The 25676-nt window shown below is 39.8% G+C and overlaps 1 protein-coding gene across 6 annotated transcripts in view; it reads left to right on the top strand.

Annotated features, from left to right (window-relative positions):
• TMEM212 (transmembrane protein 212) overlaps positions 1–25676 on the top strand; it is a 53975-nt gene that overhangs the window by 7125 nt on the left and 21174 nt on the right. For 4 of the 6 annotated variants that reach the window (XR_006585254.1, XR_890739.4, XR_006585252.1 and 1 more), the window contains 2 exons: positions 8320–8597; positions 19727–19804. Coding sequence is in view for 2 of the 6 variants with exons in the window: in XM_019840108.2 (XP_019695667.1) it covers positions 22598–22756 (159 nt within the window). In the remaining 4 variants the exon portion in view is untranslated. Of the gene's footprint in view, positions 1–8319; positions 8598–19726; positions 19805–21745; positions 22757–25676 lie in introns of those variants that run through there. The other 2 variants (XM_019840108.2, XM_006936264.4) reach the window with 2 other exon arrangements.

Genomic DNA, 25676 nt, shown 5'->3' with positions numbered 1-25676 from the left:
TTATCACAGAAAAGACAGAATGTGGAACACTAGTGTTTTTAAAAATAAGAACATGTAGGGGCGCCTGGGTGGCTCAGTCGGCTAAGCGTCCGACTTCAGCTCAGGTCACGATCTCGCAGTTCGTGGGTTCGAGCCCCGTGTTGGGCTCTGTGCTGACATCTCAGAGGCTGAGCCTGTTTCAGATTCTGTGTCTCCCTCTCTCTCTGACCCTCCCCTGTTCATGCTCTCTCTCTCTCTGTCTCAAAAATAAATAAACGTTAAAAAAAAAAAAGAAGAACATGTAGTTCCTTTAAATTGGACAATTCTGAAAGGTAGTCAGCTATGATAAAATTGGAGACCTTGTCCATGATACAAAATGTTTTCACCATCACTCATCATCTCTACCAAGAACAGTAAATGGCTTACAATAGTTTAAAGATCTGGCTTTTATACTATTATCTCTATCAGCAACATCTTGTAGCAATTTGTACACTTTAGCTTCACTTTCTTTACAGCAAGAGCTTCTTGCCTCTGAATGATGCAGCGAATGCATTTATTTTTGAAGCTATCTCTGTATCTTTATCCCAGAATCCAAATTTTATTCTAGACAAAGCAGCTCTTCCACCAATGGTTATTTTGACGCAGTTTTTCCATAAAACATTGTTTTTGTTATGGAATTCATATATGTTGGGAATATATTTTTCTCCATCAGTACATCTTTCCATTATTCAGTAGCTCCCAGCCCTATCAGAGCAACACGCCCTTTTTATTATGACAGCATCCCCTCTATTATCTTAAAATGGAATTAATTCGTAGTTTCAAAAACTACGTATAATGTATTGACAATAAGGGAGAAGTAAGAGAAAGTAAATTATAATAAAATAGACTATCTCTCAATATGTAAAATTCTTAGACAAACCACACTAGAGGACATAAATAAAAGGATCAGGGGCTGGTATTGCCTTTGGTGAATACATTTTTGTTTAAGACAAATTTCCATCCAATTACTGCTACAAAATTGCTTCTCAAATTTTGATGTGTATACACGTCACCTGTGGCTCCTGTTAAAATGTGGATTCTGATTTCAGAGGTCTAGGACCAAGCATTTCTAGTAAGTTCATAAGTGATTATAGTGCTACTGGTCCCCTTAAAGCTGGACACTTTGAATAGGGAGGGTGAACACAATTTCTTTATATTGACATTTAAGTGTGACAGTTACAACTGTTGACTGATAAAGGTGTTGCCATGGGTAACATAATTTTCCAAATAGCCTCAAATAAATTCAAGTCAGATTTTGCTGCCAAGTGAGTTATAAACAATCAGTTCATGACTGTTGAATGAACAAGAGTTGTTGGTAAACAACTCTTAGCAAAGTTCCAAACAATTTTTCCTCAGTTTGGACACTGGTTACATTCTCCAAAAAATGCAGTGTATATGAAAAGTGTGAAAGCAATATTTTGAATGTATACATAAAACAGAGTTTAGGTTAGGGGCGCCTGGGTGACTCAGTAAGTTAAGCGTCTGACTTCGGCTCAGGTCATGACCTCACAGTTGGTGGGTTCGAGCCCCCTGCATCAGGCTCTGTGCTGACAGCTCAGAACCTGGAGCCTGCTTCAGATTCTGTGTCTCCCTCTCTCTCTGCCTTTCTCCCACTTGTGCTCTGTCTCTCTCTGTCTCTCAAAAACAAATAAAAATGTTTAAAAAAAAATTTTTTTTTAAACAGTTTAGGTTCTAGGCTCAAATAATTAGCAGATTTTTCACCTACATGAGTGTCCAATAAAACCTTTGGAAGTTGTGTGGGACAAAGAACGACTCTTCATTGTACAAAATCATTGCACACACAGCAGACCTCTAGCATCCCGGGCCTGTACCCATCACATGCCAGTAAATGGCCCCTAATCATTGTTGATCAAAAATGTACCCACCCCATTTCCAAAATATTCTGGTGAGACAGGCAGTATGACTTGTGCTGATTACCACTGCTTAAGTGAAACTCAAACATTACTGTTTGCATTTAATTAAAACAGAATCCAACAGAAACCCAGACATTATAGAAACATTCATTCTTTCCTCCAACTGTATAGCAAGCCTCCAACAATGTGTAATTTGTTGTAACACTTGTTCCTTACATTCTCCCACAACTTGATTTATGCATCTTCCATAATTATTTGCTGATGCTTGGTTGCCATATTGTTTTCTTCACATTATTTTAATTATTTTTACTTCAATAGAAACTGGAGGGAGGATACCTGCATTTACCAAAATATTTTATTAGAACAGTTTTCTTCTTGGGCGCCTGGGTGGCTCAGTCGATAAAGTGTCCAACTTCAGCTCAGGTCATGATCTCATGATTCGTGAGTTCCAGCCCCATATCGGGCTCTGTGATGACATATCAGAGCCTGCAGCCTGCTTCAGATTCTGTGTCTCCCTCTCTCTCTCTCTGCCCCTCCCCGGCTGGCTCTCTCTCTCTCTCCTCTCTCTCTCTCTCTCTCTCTCTCTCAAAAATAAATAATAAAACATTTAAATTTTTTTAAAAACAACTTTATTTATAAATAAATAAATAAATAAATAAATAAATAAATAATATTTTCTTCCTACTCTTCAGAAAACTGTAAGTCCAGTTATTTTTCTTGGGTTGTATAGTTTAATGTTTGCTCTCAGAAATTCTGATTTATAGGTAATAAATAAATTATAAGCAGAGTATTCCTTATATTAATCCTATTTTTTCAGTTAATCACTATAAAGTAATTTCTATAGGCTTCAACCTTATGAAAATAGGTTGGTTAATATAGAATATATACACACCAAGAAATCTCTTCTCATAATTTTGTTTACAGAACTTTAAGAAGTCCGTTAGGCTAGCACTTAACAGAGATTAATTTTTGCAATAAATGTTAAAATGCAACTTAGATTCAATAGTTAAAAATGAGAAATATACTAATTTCTGTTTTTTCTTAGAGTTTTGTTTTTATATAATTCAGCTAGCCATACACCAAATACAGCATATGGATAGTAAGCAATGTAAATTTTAAATTTTACACAAATTACATATGTATCACCAAAATTTTGCATATAAATATTGAAGACAACAATGAATAACTTGAAATCTGTTCAAAGAAGTTTAAAAAAATGAAGCAACTAGTTACGTACAAGGGAACACCCATAAGGCTGTCAGCTAATTTTTCAGCAGAAACTCTGCAGGCTAGAAGGGAGAGGTATGACATATTCAAAGGGCTGAAAGGAAAAAACTTACCACCAAGAATACTCTTCCTGGCAATGTTATTATTCAGAATTGGAGGAAAGAGAGTTTCCCAGACACAGAAAAGTTAGAGGAATTTATCACCACTAAACCAGCCTTACACAAAATATTAAGGAGACTTCTTTAAGTGGAAAAGAAAAAGCCGTAAGTAGAAATAAGAAACTTATGAAAGAAAAAATTTCATTGGTAAAAGCAAACATGTAATTAAGTTAGTAGTTCATCACTTACAACCAAAGCTTACATGAAAGTTAAAAGACAAAAGTGGTAAAATAGATATATCTCTATAAAATTAGTTAAGGAATACATAAAATAAAAAGATGTAAAATATGACATCAAGTTCATAAATTGCAGTGAGGGAGTAAAAATGTAGTGCTTTTAAAATGTGTTTGAACTCAAGTGACTTAAAACCTAAAATAGACTGCTATCTATAGGGTGTTATATATGAACCTCATGGTAACCACAAACTAAAAACCTATTAGTAGATAAACAAAAAATAGAAAGGAATCAGAGAATATCATCAAAGAAAGTCATCAAATCACAAGTGAAGAAAGCAAGAGAAGAAGTGGGGGAAAAGTACAAAAATAACCGGGAACAATTAACAAAATGGTAACAAGCGCATACATATCAATAATTACTTCAGATGTAAATGGACTAAATGCTCCCCGTCATAGGCTCTATATGAAAGATATAAGGTGACTGAACGGATAGAAAAACAAGACCCATCTGTATGCTGCCTACAAGAGACTATCTTCATACCTAAAGAGACACACAGACTGGAAGTGAACAGATGGAAAAAGATTTCACACAATAGAAACAAACTAACAAAGAAGCTGGGGTAGCAATATTTATATCAGACAAAATAAACCTCAAAACAAACTAGCAGGAATGCCCAGGTGGCTCAGTTGGTTAAGCAACCGACTCTTGATTTCAGCTCAGGTCATGATCTTGCATTTTGTAGGTTTGAGCCCCATGTTAGGCTCATGGTGACATCTAAAAAAAATTTTAAGTTTTGTTTTAAAATAAAATCAAACAAACTAGCAATAGACAAAGAAGGGCATTGCATAATGATAAAGGGATCAATCCAGCAAGAGGATATAACGATTATAAATATCTATGCACCCAACATTAGGAAAATCTAAATACATAAAGCAATTATTAATAGACATAAAAGGAGAAGCTGACAGTAATATAATAATAGTAAGGGCCTTTAACACTCCACTTACATCAATGGAGAGATCATCCAGATGGAAAATTAATAAGGAAACAGTAGCTTTGAACAATACATTAGATCAGATGAACTTAACAGGTATATAAAGAAGATTCCATCCCAGAACAGCAGAATATACATTCTTTTCAAGTACACGTGGAATGTTCTCCAGAACATGTTAGACTACAAAAGAGTCTCAATAAATATAAGAAGAGTGAAGTTATATTAAGTATCTTTTCCAACCACAATGGTATGAAACTAGAAATCAATTAAAAGAAAAAAAAACTGGAGAAAAATAAACACAGAGTCTAAACAACATGCTACTAAACAGCCAATGGGCCAATGAAGAAATCAAAGATAAAATTTTAAAAATACCCTGAGACAAATTAAAATGGAAACACAACATTCCAAAATCTTTGGGACACACAAAAAAAGCAGTTCTAAGAGGAAGTTTACAGGGATCCTGGCCTACTTCAAGAAAGAGGAAAAATCTCAAATAAACAATCTAGTCTTGCACCCAAATTAATTAGAAAAAGAACAAAACCCAAAATTAGTAGAGCACTGGCTTTTGGGGTCTGGCTTATTTTACGTAAGGTAATGTCCTAAAGTTTCATGCATATTGTAGCAAGAACTTCCTTCCTTTTTAAGACTGACTAGTATTCCACCATATGTAATATGTATTATATTATATCACATTTTGCATTTTGGTAGGTTTTGTGTTTCTAGTAATTTGTTCACTTTATCTAGGTTATCCAATTTTTTGATGTACATTGTTCATAGTACTCTCTTATAATTCTATTTCTGCAGAATCAATTATAATGTCCCCACTTTCATCTCTGATATTAGCAATTGTGATTTTTGCTTTTTTTCCCTTTAGTCCATCTAGCTAAAGGCTGTCAATTTTGTTGATCTTTTCAAAGAACCAAACTTGTTTTCATTGAGTTTCTCCTTTTTTTTTTAGTCTGTATTTCACTTATCTCCGCTCTAAAATTTAGTATTTCCTTCCTTCTGCTAGCTTCGGGTTTAGTTTGTTCTTCTTTTTCTAGTTCCCTAAGTTGTAAAGTTGGGTTGTCGATTTAAGATCAGAAAGTGTCTATTTTTTTTCTTAGCATTTACAACACGCCAAAAATTGGGAACCCTGAGTATGCTCACACACAAACTCTAAACATTAGAAAAGCAGATTTCAAAAAACATCTAAAGAAATTTTTGACGTGATTACATAGCAAGAGACTATTCAAGGAATGTTCTTGAAGTTTCTTGGCCCTCCAAAGTATAGATAGAATAGATGGAAAAAGGGACCCAAAATTCAAAAGAGTAAGAATTTTATTAGAAAATATCAAGCCCTGGGGCGCCTGGGTGGCTTAGTAGGTTAAGCGTTCAACTTTGGCTCAGGTCATGATCTCACAGTCTCTGTGTTTGAGCCCCCCGTTGGGCTCTGTGCTGGAGCCTGCTTCAGATTCTGTGTCTCCCTCTCTCTCTGCCTCTCCTCTCCTCTCTCTCTCTCTCAAAAATAAATATTAATTTTTTTTTAAGTGTGAAGCCCTGAATAAGGGGACTCATGATAAATACTAAGTTCAAATTTAAAAGACTATTTCCGGGGCGTCTGGATGGCTCAGTCAGTTAAGTGTCTAACTTCAACTCACATGATCTCACAGTTTGTGGGTTGGAGACCTGCATCAGGCCCTGTGCTGACAGCTCAGAGCCTGGAGCTTGCTTCAGATTCTGTCTCCCTCTCTCTCTGCCCCTCCCTGGCTTGCACTCTGTCTCTCTCTCTCTCTCTCTCTCTCTCTCTCTCTTTCAAAAATAAACATTAAAAAAAAATTTAAAAGACTATTTCTTAAAGAATATTTCTCTTCCTAGAGAACTCTTAGCTCATCTAAGTTCCAGTTTCTAAACCTAGGTGTTTGACATTCCAGCCACTAAAAACATTGTAGTTGCAATCGCAGAGTCTGTGCTTGGTAATGAAGAGTCAGGAAGAATATGAGAATCACCAGGAGGCTGAAAAAACGAAAACTGGTTTCCAGTGTTCAACAACAACAAAAAAAAATGTGACTCTAGATAAAATGAACTAATTGTTCAGCCATAATTTGTTGAACACCTAACCTATGCTAAACACCAAGCATAGTTTGGGGAGACAATAAGAAAATAGAATCCCTAACCTATAGCTTACATTCTAGTGGAGGGCCCAGATTAGATCATGAAAAGATACAGTGCTGGGGCACCTGGGTGGCTCAGGCAGTTAAACGTCTGACTCTTGGTTTCGGCTCAGGTCATGATCTCACAGTTCTTGAGATCCAGCCCTGTGTCGGGCTCCATGCTGACAGCCCAGAGCAGGCTTGGGATTCTCTCTCTCCCTGTCTCTCTCTCTGTCCCTCCCCTGCTTACACTTTCTGCCTCTCTCTCAAAATAAATAAATAAACTTAAAAAAAAGTTACTGTACTGCAGTAGAGATTAGTGTTACAACAGAGACCAGAAAATAGGTACAGTGCAAGGGTAGAGAGGGACAACCTTACGCTACCTGGAGAGGTAGACAGGGCTTAGGTGCAGATAAAGAGAATGACCTTCACCAGCTGATGAATGGATATGCTAGGGAAGAAGAATGAGGAAAAAGCAGGGAGAGAAGGGCATGGAAGTTTCTTCTGATGTGTGAAAGAAGAAAGGCTATCTTCAGAGTGGGGGATGTTCTGGCAACAGCCATCTTAAGCTAGGCTTCTGGTTCATATGTCAGATTGGACATACATGTTGGAGGGCAGATGACAATGGTTTTACTTGGGCGTCATTTAATACAGGTAGGGCTTTAAGCTAATCAAGTTATCTGTTCCTCCGATATTATTTGGAGCCATTGAAGAGGGCACTGTGTCAAGACAGTTGGCTGGTCACTACTGACTGGTGGTTTCCACTGGACATCAGCAGGAACACCTGGGCACTGACTTGACACCCATGTGGCTCCCTTCTGCAGATGACAGGCTGAGGCTGTGTTCTCTTGATCTAGGGCTTTCATGACTGTGATATCTCCAAGTCTACACCTCAGCCTTCCTTGAATTCCTCTGACCTGTTCACTAATACTCTTAGGAGAGCCTGGGTAGCTCAGTCGGTTAAGTGTCTGACTCCCGATTTTGGCTCGGGTCATGATCTCACTGTCATGAGGTCTAGCCTCATGTTGGGCCCCATGCTGGGCATGGAACCTTCTCAAGATTCTCTCTCCCTCTTTCTCTGACCCTCCCCACTCACATGCATGCTTTGTCTCTCTCTCTCTTTTTTTTTTGGTTTTGTCGTACCCATATCCCCTCAAAGTGCCAGGTGACTATTGTCCAATTCTTTGAGCTGAGGAGAAGGGAAGATAACAGAGTGAATGGTGGAAGGGACTGAATAAAATGCGTGCATGGGAGAGGACAAGAGATGAGAGTGGAGATAGAGAGGCAGTTAACCAAATTGTTTACAGTGCTAAGTAGTGAGATTTTGAGTGGCTTTTGTTTTCTCTTTAATGCATTTATGTTAAAAACCTGTTTACAAAGAGCCACTTATTACTTTTATAAACAGAAAACTACTCATGAATATTATTATTTTTCTCAGATAAAGAAGAATCACAATGAGTCAGCAGGAGTTCCCCAGGAATTAGTTATCATAAATAAACCTGATATAATATTTGGATAGAGCTACTAAGTGGATAAATCAGGAAAATACATATACATGGTATTTCTGATTATTTTATTATGTGGAACCAAAATTGATTAAATAATCTCCAAAAAGTGTTTAGCATAATGTGTGACTCTCAACCTAGAGTAATGCCTTTAGCGAATTGCCACAAAGCCCCACATAGCTTCATCTAATAACTTACATGAAAAAAACAAATTTGTGTTTATTAAATTTGCAGCTGGAAACTGAGGGAAAGATATCAGAAGCACGATTCACAATAAATTCAAAGGAACAGCAGCGTGGGTTATATTACTGAGATACCAAGCAGTGATATGTGTCCAGTTCAGCAAACCAGCTCTCCATGCCTGGGATGGGAGGCGACCGGAGAGAGAGTAGGTACAAGACCAACAACCTGAGCTGCCTGCAGGCTCGGGAAGATCTGCAAACACCGGTTCCCTAGCCCAAAGCTCCCATGACGTTAGGCATCCTTAATGAAGACGCCACACCTGGAACAAGGTGAGGACTGTTCCTCCATTCTCTGATTAGATGGCAACCTTCATCACTTGTATATCTGTGCCCTACTGGCCCAATTGCATTGAGTGGGGGAGTGGGGAAAGGAGAGATGGCCCTCATTCCAGAGAATTTGGGAGCTATTTTCCAGTGCCAGTGGACCGATACTACCTACGGCTGCTGGTATTCTTGGAGTCCACGCACTTGTTTGGACCCAATACTTAGATCAGCTAAAGAACAGATACCTTTCTGCAATTTCCCGAACTTGTAACTTCCTCCCCATTGAGTGTATTTGTGCAAAATATTGCACAAGGACTTTCAAAAATTGTTAAAGCTAAGCTTGTTTCTAAAGTCCAGCTCCCAGTTGAATTTGAGATTGATGGATAAAAGATGTTTTCTACTCTCATTTGCTAAAACCATGAATCTGGATTTGGTCCTAGGTAGAGAAAGTGTTCTTTACGATGATATCTCCTATAAGAGGAGATTCTGGTTAACCTCACTGGTATTGATTGACAGTTTCCCAAAAGTCTTTAAGTTGGCATTTAGATGTGTGCTCTAATTTAGTCATCTTATTTAGTCATAAAATCTGCAGTGTATTTAGCTATGAATACTTATAACCAAGTAGGTAATAATCTTTTTTTACAGGAAGGAAATGTGTGCCTCTTAGGATTTTTATTTCTAGTCCTTTTCTTTCATCCTTTTAAATTTCTTTCTTTTCTTTCTGTTCTTTTCTTCCTTACTTTTCTTTGTCTTTCTTTTGTCTTTCTTTGTTTTGTCTTTCTTTCTTGTCTTTCTTTTTTGCTTTTCTTTCTCTTGTTTTTCTTTCTCTTTCTTCTTTCCCTTCTTTCTTCTTTTCCTTCTTTTCCTTCTTTTCTTCTTCCTTTCTTCCCACTCTCCTTCCTGCCTATCTTTCTATAGAGTCAGAGAGTACTAAACACAAAACAGTTGATGACTGGGAGCGAGAGCCCAATCTTTATGTAACAGAGGGCCCCAGACCGGCCTAAACTGTTGCAAATTCAGACAAGCCTAGGGAGGTTCCAGGGCCAGCTGTATTTGTGTGAGACTGAGGAGTCCCCTGAGGAAGAAAACTCCCGAGGAAGGAGAGTCAAGGCCAGAGTCCTCGTCCAAAGATAATGTACTAGACCATACTCCCACTATCTGCCAAGGACATGCAGCAGAGCATCACATCAGCTGCTGGGTGAAGGCCCAGGGCCCAGGGCCGCCTAGAGGCAGCTGGAGGAAATGAGTGTGGGATCCTGTGTGGCAGGAGTAGCAGACTCCCAGAGTGAGACAGGAGACCATTCTCCGGCTGAATTCTGCAGGAAGGAGTAAGGTCAGAGGAAAATAGTATGGCCTAGGGAATCAGAATGTTTTGAAATATTTTGGAAAAAAATCTGAAGGGAAAACTGATGTACATCAAAGAGCATATTCCCTTATCACTCATGATGAGAAAATGCTGATAAAAGATAACTCACTTGTGCTATAGAGGTAGGTCCTCTGTTTACAAACACCTCCTTTAGGTTAGGGAGAACCTACGGATTGCTCGTTCCAAAGTTACTCTAACGCCAGTATTTAAAAGGAAAATTTTTGCACCCTTAAAGGTGCACCCCAGGGGCACCTGGGTGGCTCAGTTGGTTAAGTGTCCGACTTCGGTTCAGGTCGTGATCTCATGGTCCATGAGTTCGAGCCTGGCGTGGGGCTCTGTGCTGACAGCTCAGAGCCTGGAGCCTGCTTTGGATTCTGTGTCTCCCTCTCTCTCTGCCCCTCCGTGCTCATGCTCTGTCTCTCTCTGTCTCTCAAAAACAAATAAACATTAAAAAAATTTTTGTTGGGGCGCCTGGGTGGAGCAGTCGGTTGAGCGTCCGTGAGTTCGAGCCCCGCGTCAGGCTCTGGGCTGATGGCTCAGAGCCTGGAGCCTGTTTCCGATTCTGTGTCTCCCTCTCTCTCTGCCCCTTCCCCGTTCATGCTCTGTCTCTCTCTGTCCCAGAAATAAACGTTGAAAAAAAAAATTAAAAAAAAAAATTTTTGTTGAAAGTGCACCCAAAAAAAGTTGCAAATCTCCTCTAAGGTAATAGAACACAAATTTTGCCTGACTGGAATTATTATACTTTTGAAAACACAATTAAACCTATGTTGTAGATACTTCTCCCACTCGACAAAAGTATAAATGCACTTTGAAACGTCTTTCTTATAATGACCGTCTTTAACTCAGAATTAACAAGGAAAAGGTAAGCAGATTTGGGGAGATTTCTTTATTGCTATTATTATAAACACATACAATGACTTCTTCACAGTGTGTGTGGGCTTAGCTGGTTGTACACAAACATTTCTAGACATCAATAATACTTCTATACTTTCATAAGCTTTTAAGTATAGCACCTTGCAATACTATGGTCTCCCCTCATCACTTTTCTCATTTGTGGACCTCAGCAAGCACATCTCCAGGCTTCAGTTCGGGCCAGCTCTGACGTCGCTGGGAGCATCAAACTCATTGACCTCAAAATGCATATAGTTGGGTTCTATAATGTTTTTCGGGGTTTTTTTCTCTTTTTTTCTGTATCAAGAGAGGAGAAAAAAATATATAAATTGCACGTGGCCTAAAATGGACGTCGTCTGGAGATGACGACTTGTGTTAACTGCATAGCCTTGCTTCCCGTCCACAGAACACGTGCCCATTTCAATATTTACAGAATGTATTATTAGGGAACATAGAATAATAAAACATGAAATGAGGCAAAAGCATAGGAATTTGGCTTTTATTTTCCTTTTGGTAGAGAGATTTTTGTCTCACTCTTGGAACGAACTTAAAATAAAGGCTGTTAAGCGAGGCTGGAAACAATTTTTTTAAGCAAAAGCAGGAGTTATATTCACCTTTTTGGAATTGTACAGATGTAACCTGTCTAGAGAATAAGAAGGATAGAAGGGGCGTCTGGGTGGCTCCGTAGGTTAAGCATCTGACTTTGGCTCAGGTCATGATCTCCCAGCACATGAGTTCGAGCCCCACATCAGGCTCTGATCCTGCTTCAGATTCTGTGTCTCCCTCTCTCTCTGCTCCTCCCCAGCTTGTGCTTTGTCTCTTTCTATCTCAAAAATAAATAAACATTAACAAAAGTTTAAAAAAAAAAAAAGGATGGAAGAGAGTAGTAGATGACATTAGAAGAACTCATACAATGGCATTTTTTAAAAAAAATACTTTGGTCAGTTTAGCATTAAGAAAAACAAGGACACCTGGGTGGCTCAGTTGGTTAAGCATGCAAATCTTGATTTCAGCTCAGGTCTTGATCTCGTGATTCGTGAGTTCAAAACCCACATGGGGCTCTGGCCAACAGCACAGCCTGCTTGGGATTCTCTCTATCCCTCTCTCTCTGCTCCCCCCAAAAATAAATAAAATTTTAAAGCCTAAAAACAAAAACAAAGAAAAACAAAGGGTAAGCGTTTTGTGATTTGTGTATGCATGTCTGTGCGTGTAAATGATAAGTCTATTTCCGTAGGTCTTACTGTTTCTTATCTCATACACACACACCAGAGGACTTACCTATATAAGGTCCATACAGAAGTGGGTCTGACTAAAGATGGCAGAAACTTCCTCAGAGTCTACCACATCGTGCCTCTCCTTCCTGCCACTCACTAAACATGATTTACAAAATGGACGCTTTCAAAAATTCTTCCGTCCCTCCCTTTTATAGGAAATAGACAATTTTCCTAACACATAAACACCTCTTACCCCAAGTTTACAAGAACGTGGATCAGGAGTCTGACCTATCTCTTTTGAAAAGCTGCCCATCTTTCATATGGAGCGTAACAGATGAAGTGCAAAAATAGTAATGGATACCACTCTAGGCGATCATTGATGCTATAAGGAGCGAGGAAAGGAGAACCTCTGTGAAGAGAGAATTGGAAGAAACAGTAGAATTCGCTCTGTTTTTAAATATCCTAAGTGAATATGGTCTAAAAACCACAAAGCATAGTTTTATCCTCAAAGGATGTAAAGGAAATAGAATCTTCAGAAAAGAAAGGCTGATTTGTGCTGGGGAGAAAGCTGAAAAGAACATTTTATAAGAAAGTCAAACTTCAGCCAAGCCCTTAGTTTTTTCAGCCTGAGGCCTGAACTATAAAAATTGGAAGGAACTCTCTCTTTAGGACTAGACCAAAGAGTTTATATTATAGATCCTAGCAGCTAACTTTGTGTTAACTACTTCTCTCCCGCTATGCTAAGCCTGGTAATGGGATTAGGATGCTTCTACTCTGGCTTCCTTCTTCCACTTTCCTCTCTGCTAGGAAAATCTAGGACTGTTGGGCATGGAGGACGGCACTTGTTGGGATGAGCACTGGGTGTTGTATGGAAACCAATGTGACAGTAAATTATATTTTTAAAAAATAAATAAAAATTAAAAAATAAAAATAAAAATCTAGGACTATTATTAGCATCATTGCCTGATTATTGGTAACACAAATAATTATTGGCAAATAACCAAAACTGAAAAAAAAAAGTTTAGCAACAATATACGAGACATTGTTCTGTTCCATATATCCAGGCGATTTTAAACTCAGTATCAGATAATTATAACATGTGACCTGTAGAACTTGAACGTTTATGCTGAGCTTATATCAAATTTATCCAAGTTGAAACAACTGAGTAATGATGTCAAAGATTCATACTTAATAGTTGAATTGTATTCCCTTTAAAACTTAAAGGTGAATTGAAAATTTAGGAAAAACTATGAAATTCTTTTTTTTTTTTTAATGTTTATTTTGAGACAAAGATAGACAGAGTGTGAGTGGGGGAGGGCCAGAGACAGAGGAAGACACAGAATCGGAAGCAGGCTCCAGGCTCTGAGCTGTCACTACAGGGCCCAACACGGGGCTCAAACTCATGGACCATGAGATCATGACCTGAGCTGAAGTCGGACACTCAACTGACTGAGCTACCCAGGCTCCCCAAAAACTATGATATTCTTAAAGCAGGGACCTGTTTCTCCCTACGGTATTGCCATTCAAATTGAAGAACTGAACTAATATAAGTAATGATGCATCTGTCACTAGAGGGGGTTAAAGCATTTCTGTCCTCTATTGCCCTGGGGAAAGAAAGGTTCTAGAGAGTTGTCCTTCCTCCCCCTTGGTATGTGTGGGAGTATTAAACCCCAAATAGAAGAGTGCTAAACTTTTTTTTTCATATTTTGTTTTTCTATAAACAAACTTTATCTGTGGCCTTGTAGCAGACAGTCAGTTCCAGGAAACACACAGCAACAATGTCATTCCCCTTGCATTGCACATAATATAAAAACAGAGTTTAAGTAAATATTTGAATTAGGACAATTTGAAAAATTTGACTTTGGAGTAGCCTTTCCCTGGCATGTATCGATCACTCCTTTGCAGAGTGGCTGTTTCGGTAGATTCAGTATGCAAGAGCTGCACCATTTAAATGAAGCTGGTTCAATGAAACATAGCAAATACTCGCAGGGTATCGTCTTAAAAACTCAGCATTTGCAGAACAGAACTCAAATTAGGAGGCTCAGCTCCCGCTGCGTATCAAAGAAATCTGACTTTAAATAGCGGTAGAGCAACACCTAGTGCTAAATGTAGATATAGCAGAAAGATCAGTGGTCACAACTGGCTTATTAAATTACGTTAAGGTTGCAGTTAGACAGCTTTCTGTATTGGTATTTTGACCATGGAATTAGTCTGTGAAATGACAGGCATGGACTGGCTGATCTCTCAGGTCCCATTCCATTCTGCAATTCTCTAGTTGGGTCATTACTATGTACTTTTCATTCTTATTGCCCCACATGTTTTTTAGTGAACTTGTCAGTTGGGTAAAGGAGGCTTGCTTAGGCCGAGCTTTTATCTTTAATGTCAATTAGCTTTGTGTGGATCATGAGGAAGAAACAGAAAGGCTTATGTACTGGAACAATGAGATGGGGAAGTATCTAGAAATGCCTTTTTCTCCTCTTTAAAATAAATATATAAATAAATAAAAACCAGGGCAGGGTATCTTCATTGTTGAAAAGAGAAAGGAAAGTGTGGGCCTTTGTGTACACAAATGATAGCATCATCTGATAAAAGTAGGTGTTTATACTATGCTACCCAACTCCTTATGTCAAAAGGATGCACTTAGTTTACCAGTTGTCCTATCTCAGAAAAGATCACAATATCATCTGAATGGAAATATGCTACAAGCATAAGTTTGTATAATCCACTTCTCATGAGTACAAATTTTCATATCTTCACTATTTCATTTTTCTATAGAGTAGGAGAAGACACTTGTTATCTATGAAAAGTAGCCAGATAAAGAAGTCGATGAAACCCTTGAATAGACAGAGATGCATAAAGATCATTCAATTAGATAGATCCCTGTGAATATGAGCCACTTTAAAAGTTGGCATCACCGTGGATTAAAAGGCACATTCGAGCTTTCTCCCAGAGGCGGAAGTTCTTGCTAGACTCACGCGGTTCGTCTGTGGCCTTGTTTCTTCCTCTATTTAACACAGAGTCATGTGGATGTTTGTCACATGCTGGTAGAGCAAGGTTAAAATAATCCCAGGATGGGCACACCTCTCCTTATATATTCACATACAATGCACATGTATCTGCAGTGCGGTATCACAGCTCAGAGAGTCAACCTGGAAGATTTTCTTCGTGTTTCTATGTGGATTTTCATGGAGAGGGAATGGAGAGATTTAAGGTACCAAGATATTAAATGTTTCCAAGTGAAGCCCTGAGGAGCCAGCTTTCTCAGCAAAATGGTCTAGATAAAAGCAGTTTCATTCATTCATTCATTCATTCATTCATTCATTCATCAGTACTTCCTAAGCATCTACAGGTATGCGCCAGGTATTATTCTTGGCTCTGGAATGTAACAGGGAACAAAACAAAGTCTTTGCCTTCATGGAGCTTTCATTTTAGTCGAGAAGACACAAGTAAGGCAAGAGCTATGAAGAATAAAGTCAGATGATAAAAATTAAGCTCAATAGAGGGATGGGGGAAGAGATTGATGAGAAAGGTCTGTGATGAGGGGCTTTTTGAGCAGAGACCTGGATGAATTGTGGGAATGAATCAAGTGTTTGTACCATCCTTAGCTCACCTTGCTTTCTTGTATTATGAGCATACAGAAAACTGAGGTTCCTGATATTTTAACCATCGCTTGGAGAGTAGAGTAAGGACTCTGTTTCCTGGCCAATCAGAAGCTGGTTTAGAGAGGTTAACCCTACCTAGCCGCTCTCAGCTAGTGGGTGGGGATTTATCTTTGAGTTCTCTGCATGTCCAGAGCCTCACTTAATTCTCATCCATCTATTTATCTACACGAGGTACTCCATGGCTCCTAAGGGTACCAGTTGCCTCCCGGCTTTTCATCCCTTTTCAAGGAGCTGGAAAAGAAGAGCGATTTGGCTTTACGTTCCTTCGATCCTTTCCCTTCTTGGCCTCTGCTGTGTTGGTTGACAAGTTTTAATTATTTTATGACACAGTCACCAGGGCTGGGCTGAGATCACCAATTTGTTACTCAAAGGCTGTTAATTATCCAGCTGGCGGATGCTGGCTCAGGGCTGTCTATCGGTGTGCCAGGAGGGCAAAGTGAGGCCTCCAGAGAGGAACTCTAGGTGAAATCTCTCCAGCAAAAATCCAATTGGCCAATAGACAGTGTGCAATGCTTGGTTTGTTCCCTTCGCTTATACCAGACAGAAGTGGATCTAGCTGGTGGTTCCCAGCCCTCAAGGAGATAGCATTTTTACTGATAAAGGCTTCTTAGAGACAGGCATTTGGGCCACGCAGGCAGTTTAGCTCCCTTGGGATTTCTTTCAAGTCACGGCATCTTAGATATGGAAGGAATCTTAAAAATTATCTAGTCTAACCTCCACATGTTGCCGAGAAGGACATCAAGATGGTGAGAGGTTTTGATTTACTCAAGGTCACACAGCCGTGGTCTTTCCCTACTGCATTATGCTGCTCCCCCGTCTTATTCATTTGTTTTAGCCTCCACCCTTGGCCAGCCATTCGGGAACAATGCGTGCAACAGCCATCATCTCCACACTAAGGGCAAGAGCCCCCACGTGAAGCACTGAAAGATGGAAAACAAGGCACAGCAATGCTCTAGATAGAAATTCGGATTTCTACTTCAGTACATAGAAATGAAACTTTGGTTTCAGTTTTCCCCTTTGTTCTAATTTTATAAAATGAAATAACGAAGAATCTCTCGCTCCCTCCCCCTCTCTCTCTCTCTAACTGGGAGTAGAATCAGCAGTTCTAAAACTGTCTCCTCTGTATATACGCAGCATCATCTCCCTTCCTATTATGTTCTTGGTTTGAGTACAGCCCTGGTATACAGCTTTGGTATACTTCATGGTTCAATTTTCACATATGCATGTATGTTTTACAAGATGTAGTACATCTGTAAACTGACCTGGTAGTGAAGAACAAAAATTACCAGCTTCGGAGTCAAGCATCCCCAGACTCAAAGCCAGGATTCAATGCTGATTGGTTGTGTCACCTTTGTTACTTAACACCTCAGAACCTCAGCTTTGTCATCTGTAAAATGGGAAAAACAACGACAACGGTAGTGAAGCCATCCTCACCGTTCCTCCCTCTCTTTTGCTTATTGCATGGATATAATTGGATCCAAACGTGGGTTTAGTTTCTCACAGAGCAATTTGGTTCTTTCCTTTTTCAAAAATGCCAAGAGAAGGAACTAAATGAGTATACATTTCCTGTCTAAGAGGATTTCAAGGTCTGTCCCTGAAATCAACTTAAAAACAAGCATAATCTGAGAACATTTCAGGTTGCATAGAGTTCCTTCTCTCTCATTCTGCTCCTTTGCCCTTTCTCTCTATTTATTTCCCTTTTGTCCACCCTACAAATATCTTTTGTAAAATGTACATGAATGGCCCGTGGTTTCCATCGGTCCTCTGTCCTGGAATCAACTCTGTCCAGACCCAGGCTTTGGATCTGTGAGTGACGCAAGAAGCTGTTTTTGGCTTCGGGAATGTTTTCTTCTATGTTCTGACTCCCCTCTTGTTGTCCTTCTTTCCTCTCCATCTTCTCTCCACCTCTCTTCCCCAGACACCCCCACTGTTTCTCTCTTCCTGTTTTCTTAGTTTCTTCCCCGCTCCTTGGTGGCCAAAGCACCAATCAATCACAGCCGCTGCCACAATCTCAGTTCTATCTGTGGCTCCTCTGTCTCCATGATTAAACAAGATAGGAGCAGCCTTTCCAAGGACAGACCATCTCCACAGTAGCCTGTGGGAGGCTGCCTGGCGAGGTCAGGCCTGCCAATAAGAGCATTTCCTTGCAGCTGCAAGGCTCGGGAGAGCAAACTGACAGCGAGCTGCACAAGTTTGCCGCGACACACTTAAGTTGTTTTGCTCTGCAAAAACATGGGAAAATTCTGATAAATTCCAGATGATTTCAAAACACATTCGGGGGTCAGATATACAAAAGGCAGATAAAATCTAAATTAGGTAAGTACAAGTTGATGCACAAATCTCCATTTGGGTCCAAACATCTTGCAGATTGGAAGGCTTTAAATTTGACAATTCCCAGTTAGGGATGATAAAAATTGAACTTTGCTCTCCTTAAACCCCAAGCCATTATGAGAAGAGAGGGTTCACTCAAAGTTGAAGTCAAATGGTTAGTAAAAAGCAGAAGCAAATGAATGATCATTAGGAAGGTTTTTATGCTGTTAAGACACTTGAATAGCTGGAAAGACAAAAGAGTATATAGAATATACTCATCACTGGGTCCGCATGAGCGATATATCTTCACAGTGTAAGCTAACATACCTGTTCCATTGTCCCTGTTCTAAAAGGATGGGCTCCATGTTGGTGTTGAAGGCAGGCAGTGGATTTTTCCTTACAGTCCTTATACTGTGACCTGCATTCATCAATACTGTCAAAGATTATTGAGCCAGTTGTAGCCATATGTCTGAATAAAAGTTAGACCTTTCATTTTACGCAGTTAATAAATTTGCTTTTTTTTTCTCACCGTTCAATTTAAAATTTTTGTACCTATAGAAAAGCTGAAAAAGCATAAGAAACACTAAACTAGTTTCACCAATGGGACATTCTTTTATATAAGTATCATGCCATTCATACTCCCAAGATACTCAGCATCGATACAGTATTATCCAATATTAAATGCATATTTAAATTTTTCCAATTGTCTCAGAAATATTTTATTACCTTTCATGACATGGACAATTTTGAAAAGTCCAGGCTACGGCTTCGTAAATGTGCCCATAACCCGAATTTGTCTGATTGTTTCTTTGTGATTAGATCCAGGCCAAACATTTTTGCCCAAAACACTATTCAGGTGACAGTGTAGACTTCCGTTGCATCATATCAGGAGGCACTGATGTCAATTTCTCCTGGTACTGGTGATACAAAGTTTGATCACTTGGTTAAGGTGGTGACCGCCATATTTTCCACTGTAAAAGTATCCTTTTCCATTGTGCTTGAATCCTAAGCACAGGGGGGGTAGCAGAGTGTTAATTTTCTTTTTTTCTTTTTAATTTTTTTCAACGTTTTTTATTTATTTTGGGGACAGAGAGAGACAGAGCATGAACGGGGGAGGGGCAGAGAGAGAGGGAGACACAGAATCAGAAACAGGCTCCAGGCTCCGAGCCATCAGCCCAGAGCCTGACGCGGGGCTCGAACTCACGGACCGCGAGATCGTGACCTGGCTGAAGTCGGACGCTTAACCGACTGCGCCACCCAGGCGCCCCTGAGTGTTAATTTTCTAATTTTGTCATTCCTTTTGTATATATTAGATGGAATCCTTAGTATCACACCCGGGTCTTTCTGATGTCAAAGTTCATGCTCTTTCTGCTACAGGAGCTACCTCTCCAATATGTAAACAAATGAAGCTAATCATCTGAAGCTGCTGGGACAATAAAGCATTTTAATTTCATCTCTTGTTTAGAGGTCTGTTTTCTTTTACCTTGACAAAAACAGTCCCCTTTCTGTAACTTTGAGACCCACTTAAAAAAAAAAAAAACAGAACAAGATGCATGCAGAGCTATTTCTAGGGTTGACATGTAAAGAGGTAGAGAGTGTCCAAATCAGCTTCTCTCCTTCAGCATTGCTGACATTATCCCACCCTTTGGGGGGGATTTAGGTTACATTTCTTTCTTTCTTTTTTTTTTTCAGTGGCAAAGCTGGATTGAAGAGGAGTTTGGCACAACCTCTGCCATTCTTTCCTGAGCAAAGACCGCTGGATCCCCCTAGGTAAGGGGGAAGGTAGGGTCTGCAAAGCAGCCTCCAAGGAGGATTGATTGCACACCCCCTTCCTGTGGTGCCAAATGGGAGGCAGGGGGCGCTGGAGGGGGACAGGAGGTGGCGAGGGCCCTGTGAGCCTTGCTGCCTGCGGACACCGGGAACACAGAAGACATGGCCCATCTGAGAGGAAGCCCTGGTCACAAGCAGAATTACACTCTCTCCTTTCCAATTAGCTGCCTTCTCTGCAAGTCTCTTTGCTTTAAGGAAGCTGGTGCGGGTAGATTCCTGCGGAAACGTGTGGCTGGGAAAATACACAGCGAGAAATCCCTGGTTCTACCTCTGTCCCTTTTCTTCTTCACTTTAAGGGGCAACAATTCTTCTAATCACGAATAAATTCAGGTTTATAAGTCACACTGGCAGTATCAGGGTTAGCCCGACAGTGTTACAAACCCTAAAAAAGCCCCCCCAGATTAAAACAAAAAATATTCTCTTTGTTTGCCATCTTTGTACTGTTTAACATGAGTATTTCAACAGTCTTTATTTTCCAAACACGCAAACAGGGGAGAGTGATCTGACCCACAGTATATTGACATACCATGTAGCTATAACCTTGAGATAAAAAGTAAAGGAAAAAGTCAAAACAGCCCAAACCAGATACTAACACAAACAAGTCTTTCCTCAGTCCAGACCCCTTCCCTCTGTAGCAAGGGCAACACTAGGATTAGCACAGAGTGGCTAGCACTCTGTGGTTAGCACTATGTGTGGCATAGTGGACACACTTACCTCTATGCTGGGGCAGACGCTCAGGGCCCAAGTGCGCAGCTACGAGGTCCAAAGTATTAGTTCATTTGTTCAACAAATGCGTATTAAGTATCTATTCTGGGCCAGACACAATTCTAGGTGTTGGGAACATCTTACACATCTAGGGCTTGTAAAAGACTTGGAAGACCTCTGCCCTTGTGGAACTTACCTAGTGGCATTAGGAACAAAAGAGAGAGAGAATATCCTCCCACAATGTTGACAGAAGATGGGAAATAACGGCTATTGCAGAAGGCCTGAGCTGATTTTCTGGATCCTGTATATCCAAGAAAGCCACTGCTTCAAAATCTGGGTCGCACTGTGGAATAGCTATAGAAGGCCAAAACACGGAAAGAAAAAGGCAGAGAATCAGAGAGAAGCTTCCCTCCTCACCATTCACGGAAGGATCCTTTAGGAGTTTTACCATATTGATCAGGAAGAGTCAAACCCAATGTCTGTAAGTTGATGCATAAAAGCAACAGTAATGTCCATGCTGAAAGAACCCCAAAGATGGACCGCCCAACGTAATAATAGGGAGATAACTAAGCTGCTTTGCTATACAGAGCTCGGTGCTGAGAATTTTACATGTATTGGCTCATTTACTTTTTTTAATCACCACTCGGCGAGATATACACTAATTTTATTCCCATATGAAGAAAGACCCGGAAAGTTAAGTAAATTGCCCTTGCCCAAGGACACATACCTGGCAGATAATGGATCCTAGCTCTGTCTCATACCAAAATCCGTGTTCTAAACCACTGCATTTCCATTCATAAAATTATTTTTCATCATCTCATTGAAAGGAAAGAGTATTAATATAGAACAGGAAAATTATTCAGCTATCTTCAGAAAACGGTCTGTGTTTTCAGATTATTATCTTAGAAGAAACAAACGTGTCCTATTAGTCAAAAGCAAATACGTACCACTTTCTCAAATACATGAGAAATTAAGAGATAAGCCTTTTACAATCGCTTCAATGTACATAAGCCCAACATCTAATTATTGAATTGAATTATGATTCAAGAATGATTGGAGAGTAGGGGCCGTGGCGGCTGCGGTCATGGTGGTGGTTGTGAGGTGAGGCAGCCCGAGGGGGGGCGCTCGAGGGGGGGTGGTCCGAGGGGGGGAGGGCGGGGGCTGGTGGCAGCGACGGGTGGACTCGCGATAAAAAAAAAAATTAAGAAAAAAGAATGATCGGAGATTGGTATTTCATCCGACTAATAAGTTACTGCTCAAAGTGCATTTTACAACCGCATACACTTCCACCTTCGTCCTCTACTTGATAATTGAATTAATAATAAAACAACTAAAATGAAACTGGTTTCGAGAAAACAAGACAGAACTCCATGATGAAGCGTATGCCCCTTTGGGAATGAAATCGTGTCAAAAATCTTTATCAAAACTTCAAAAGTATGGTAATAGAACTCAACTTTGAACAATGGGGAGAGGTCTTGCGTTTGCTTGAAATCATTGAAATTAAATGTAATGAAAAGTGATCAGAGTGCTTATTTTTACTTTGTTTTGTGGGAAATTGTGCTGGGAATGTGGATCTATTGTGCACAAAGGATGTTGGCTTTATGCTGGAACCACCAGGCAGGTTGAGTTGAGAAACAATTAGCTCAGTCAGCAAGCCTTTGAATCTGATTAAGCCAGGAAGTGGGCACTCCCCACGACAGGGCAGAATGGAGGGAATGGAGGCTGAAATCCAAAACAAGGAATGACTTCTCCCTCTCCCTCTCTCTCTCTCTCTCTCTCTCTCTCTCTTTCTCTTTCTCTCAGGAAACTAGTATTAGAATTAATTGTATCAAATTTATGTCAAGGATTACTTCATTACAATTCACTATCTTTGGTGAAACAAATGCAAGCTTGTTTCCAAGTAGATCAACAGTCCACATGCGTCATGGCTACTGTCTCCAAGAAACTTCTGTTTACTGAGGCCTGACATACCCTCATGTTTTGGTAACAAAATATCTTTGAGATCCAGGACCCAAGTCACAGAGGAAGATGCAGAGCCTATCCCAGGCTGCTGGCCGAATTCTCATTTCTCTGGGGACTCTCAGTGTATTCTCTGGAGTTATCGCTTTCTTCCCTGTCTTTTCTTACAAGCTTTGGTTCACAGGATGGAATGTCTGGATTGCTTGCCCCATCTGGAATGGAGCTTTGGTAGGAAAATATTTTATTACATATATTGAGAGAGTATAGAAAGAAGGGAGGGAAAGAAGAAAAAGAATGACGTGTCTTTTTGGGGGTGCTCCTGGGTGGCTCAGTCAGTTAGTTGAGTGTCCAACTCTGGCTCAGGTCATGATGTCATGGTTCACTAGTTCAAGAGCCCCACACGGGGTTCTGTGCTGACAGCTTGGAGCCTGGAACCTGCTTCAGATTCTGTGTCTCCCTCTTTCTCTGCCCCTCCCCCACTCATGCTCTGTCTTTCTCTCTCAAAAAATAGACATTAAAGGGGCGCCTGGGTGGCTTGGTCGGTTAAGCGTCCGACTTCGGCTCAGGTCATGATCTCACGGTCCGTGAGTTCGAGCCCTGCGTCGGGCTCTGTGCTGACCGCTCAGGGCCTGGAGCCTGTTTCAGATTCTGTGTCTCCCTCTCTCTCTGCCCCTCCCCTGTTCATGCTCTGTCTCTCTCTGTCTCAAAAATAAATAAACGTTAAAAAAAATTTTTTTTAAATAGACATTAAAATAATTAATTTATTAATTCATTTCAAAAAAAAAAATGACATGTCCTGTTTAAGTTTTGCAACAATACAAAGAAGTCAAAATTCTACAGAAAATTAGATGAGTGTAGAACATATATTTCTATTAGTTGTCTCTTAAATGTACAATCTTTCTTAATATCATTTTATCATATACACTATCACGTGTACTATAATGAAATGCTGTTCAAGAAATTCTTAAAAAGTTGTTTTAATCTTCTCACCTTGGTTTTCTGAGAAATTGGAATCTATCTTTTGAAATTTGAATTTTATTGTTTTTTTTTTTTTTAATAATCTCTACCCTCAAGGTGGGGCTCAAACTCACATCCCTGAGATCAAGAGTCACATGCTCTCATGACTGAACCAACCAGGTGCCACTAAAATCTAAATTTTAGAAAAAGAAATATGTAAACCATAAAAAATGTAAAAAAAAAAAAAAATGGAGAACCGAGTAAAATAATCTTCAGATGAATGCTTTCACTAGAAATACTCAGGTGTGTTGACATGATCCAAGGATTTGCAAGCCCCAAACCTTAGTTCTCCCACATTTTTCTTTGCACGCAACTGTTTGAACTGCAAATAATTCAAGAATTTGGGTGATGTACTTCACTAACTTCACAGTTCATTAGCAAGTGTGCATGTGCCAAATATAAGTAGGCACCAAGTAGCTCTCCATGTCTTTTTACTGAATGACTGTACAAAGGAAGGATTAGAACGGTACCCCAGCCCTCTGCGTCAGAGAAATGAACACACCTAGCCTTGTGAGTAGGTGTCTTCCATGGCGGTATGATTTAAGAGGAGTTACAGAGGCTTGCAACAAACCTTCTCTCATTGTTTCCTGTGATGCATGACATTCACCATTGAAGACTAGACAATTAGACTTTAAAGCCTTTTGATCTGAAGGTGTTTTCTATTAAAATGTAGCCAGTCTTGGGAGAGGCAACACTTTAAATCTTAAAAAATCTAACTGTAACTAAGATATCACCTAAAAGCAAGACCTTATAAAATATCATTTTAATCTATTTATTAAGTAAATATGTATTGATAACCTACTACATGCTTGAGTTAACAATGGGGGAGAAAAAAAAAAAAAACAAGGTCTCAATTTTTAAAAACTCCATCTAGTGGGACTTAAGGATGCTGAGTAGATGGGAGAAAGCCAAATGGTGCGAGTGTGGGACTGAACAAAGAAACACTTTGATGATGTTTTCCTTTTTTCTTTTCTCTTATTAATTTTTTATTTTTTTATTTTATTTTTTTTAAACTTTTTTTAACGTTTATTTTTGAGACAGAGAGAGACAGAGCATGAATAGGGGAGGAACAGAGAGAGAGGGAGACACAGAATCTGAAACAGGCTCCGGGCTCTGAGCTGTCAGCCCAGAGCCCGATGCAGGGCTTGAACTCACGGACCGTGAGATCATGACCTGAGCCGAAGTCGGACGCCCAACCGACCAAGCCACCCAGGCGCCCCTCTTATTAATTTTTTAAATGTTCATTTATTTATTTTGAGAAAGAGAGAGCAAGTGGGGGGAGGGGCAGAGAGGGAGGGTGAGAGAGAATCCCAAGCAGGCTTTGCACCCTTAGCACAGAGCCTGATTGCAGGGCTCAAGCCCACAAACAGTGAGATCATGACCTGAGCCAAAATCAAGAGTCAGACGCTTAACCGACTGAGACACCCAGGCATCCCCTCTTTTCTTTTTTAATACATTCTTTTACATCTACCTCCCAGTCTTGCCGGTCTGCTCTTTTCCCCCATCTCCTACCTGAAACCATACGTTCATTCAAAGAAACAGTTATTAAACATTTACCAGAATGCAAAAATGACAGTGACGTTTGTTCAAGCAGCTTCCACACTTTTTGTTGATGACCCAGAGTAAGAAAAACATTTTACATCCAGGACCTAGAATGTACATAGTTGCATGTATATAGTTCTCTCTAGATAAGTAGTTAGATTTTGATACACATAGAGAACATAGAACAGCTTCAAAAAAACAATATTTTACCTTCTGTGTAAAATGAATTGATATTTTCTATTCTATTAATTTTTTTTTAATTCTGACTACAGAACTGACCCAGTGTTTAATAAAACCATAATTATAGTCCAACTCTGTATTCCTTTCTTGTAATTCTTTGCCTATCCCTGCAGCCTATCATAGAACATTCAGCAGACACTGAGAGTTGATTAGGATCACAAATTATTGAATATAGATTTGCTCTATGCCAACATCTGTTTTATCAGTTACTCCCAGAGAAATGACAAGGTCTGTCTCCAGCATACAGCTAGTTGGTGGCTATTTGATTTTGAGACCAATGGCATAGGGAATTGGAATCCGAAAGGTAGGATTTGGGGAGACGGAGCCTATGTTCAAGTCCTGATTCTGA

Source organism: Felis catus, chromosome C2, assembly GCF_018350175.1.
Source record: "Felis catus isolate Fca126 chromosome C2, F.catus_Fca126_mat1.0, whole genome shotgun sequence".
NCBI classification, from domain to species: Eukaryota; Metazoa; Chordata; class Mammalia; order Carnivora; family Felidae; genus Felis; species Felis catus.
Note: the sequence above shows the minus strand (reverse complement) of the source record. Positions and strands in the feature narration are given on the sequence as shown.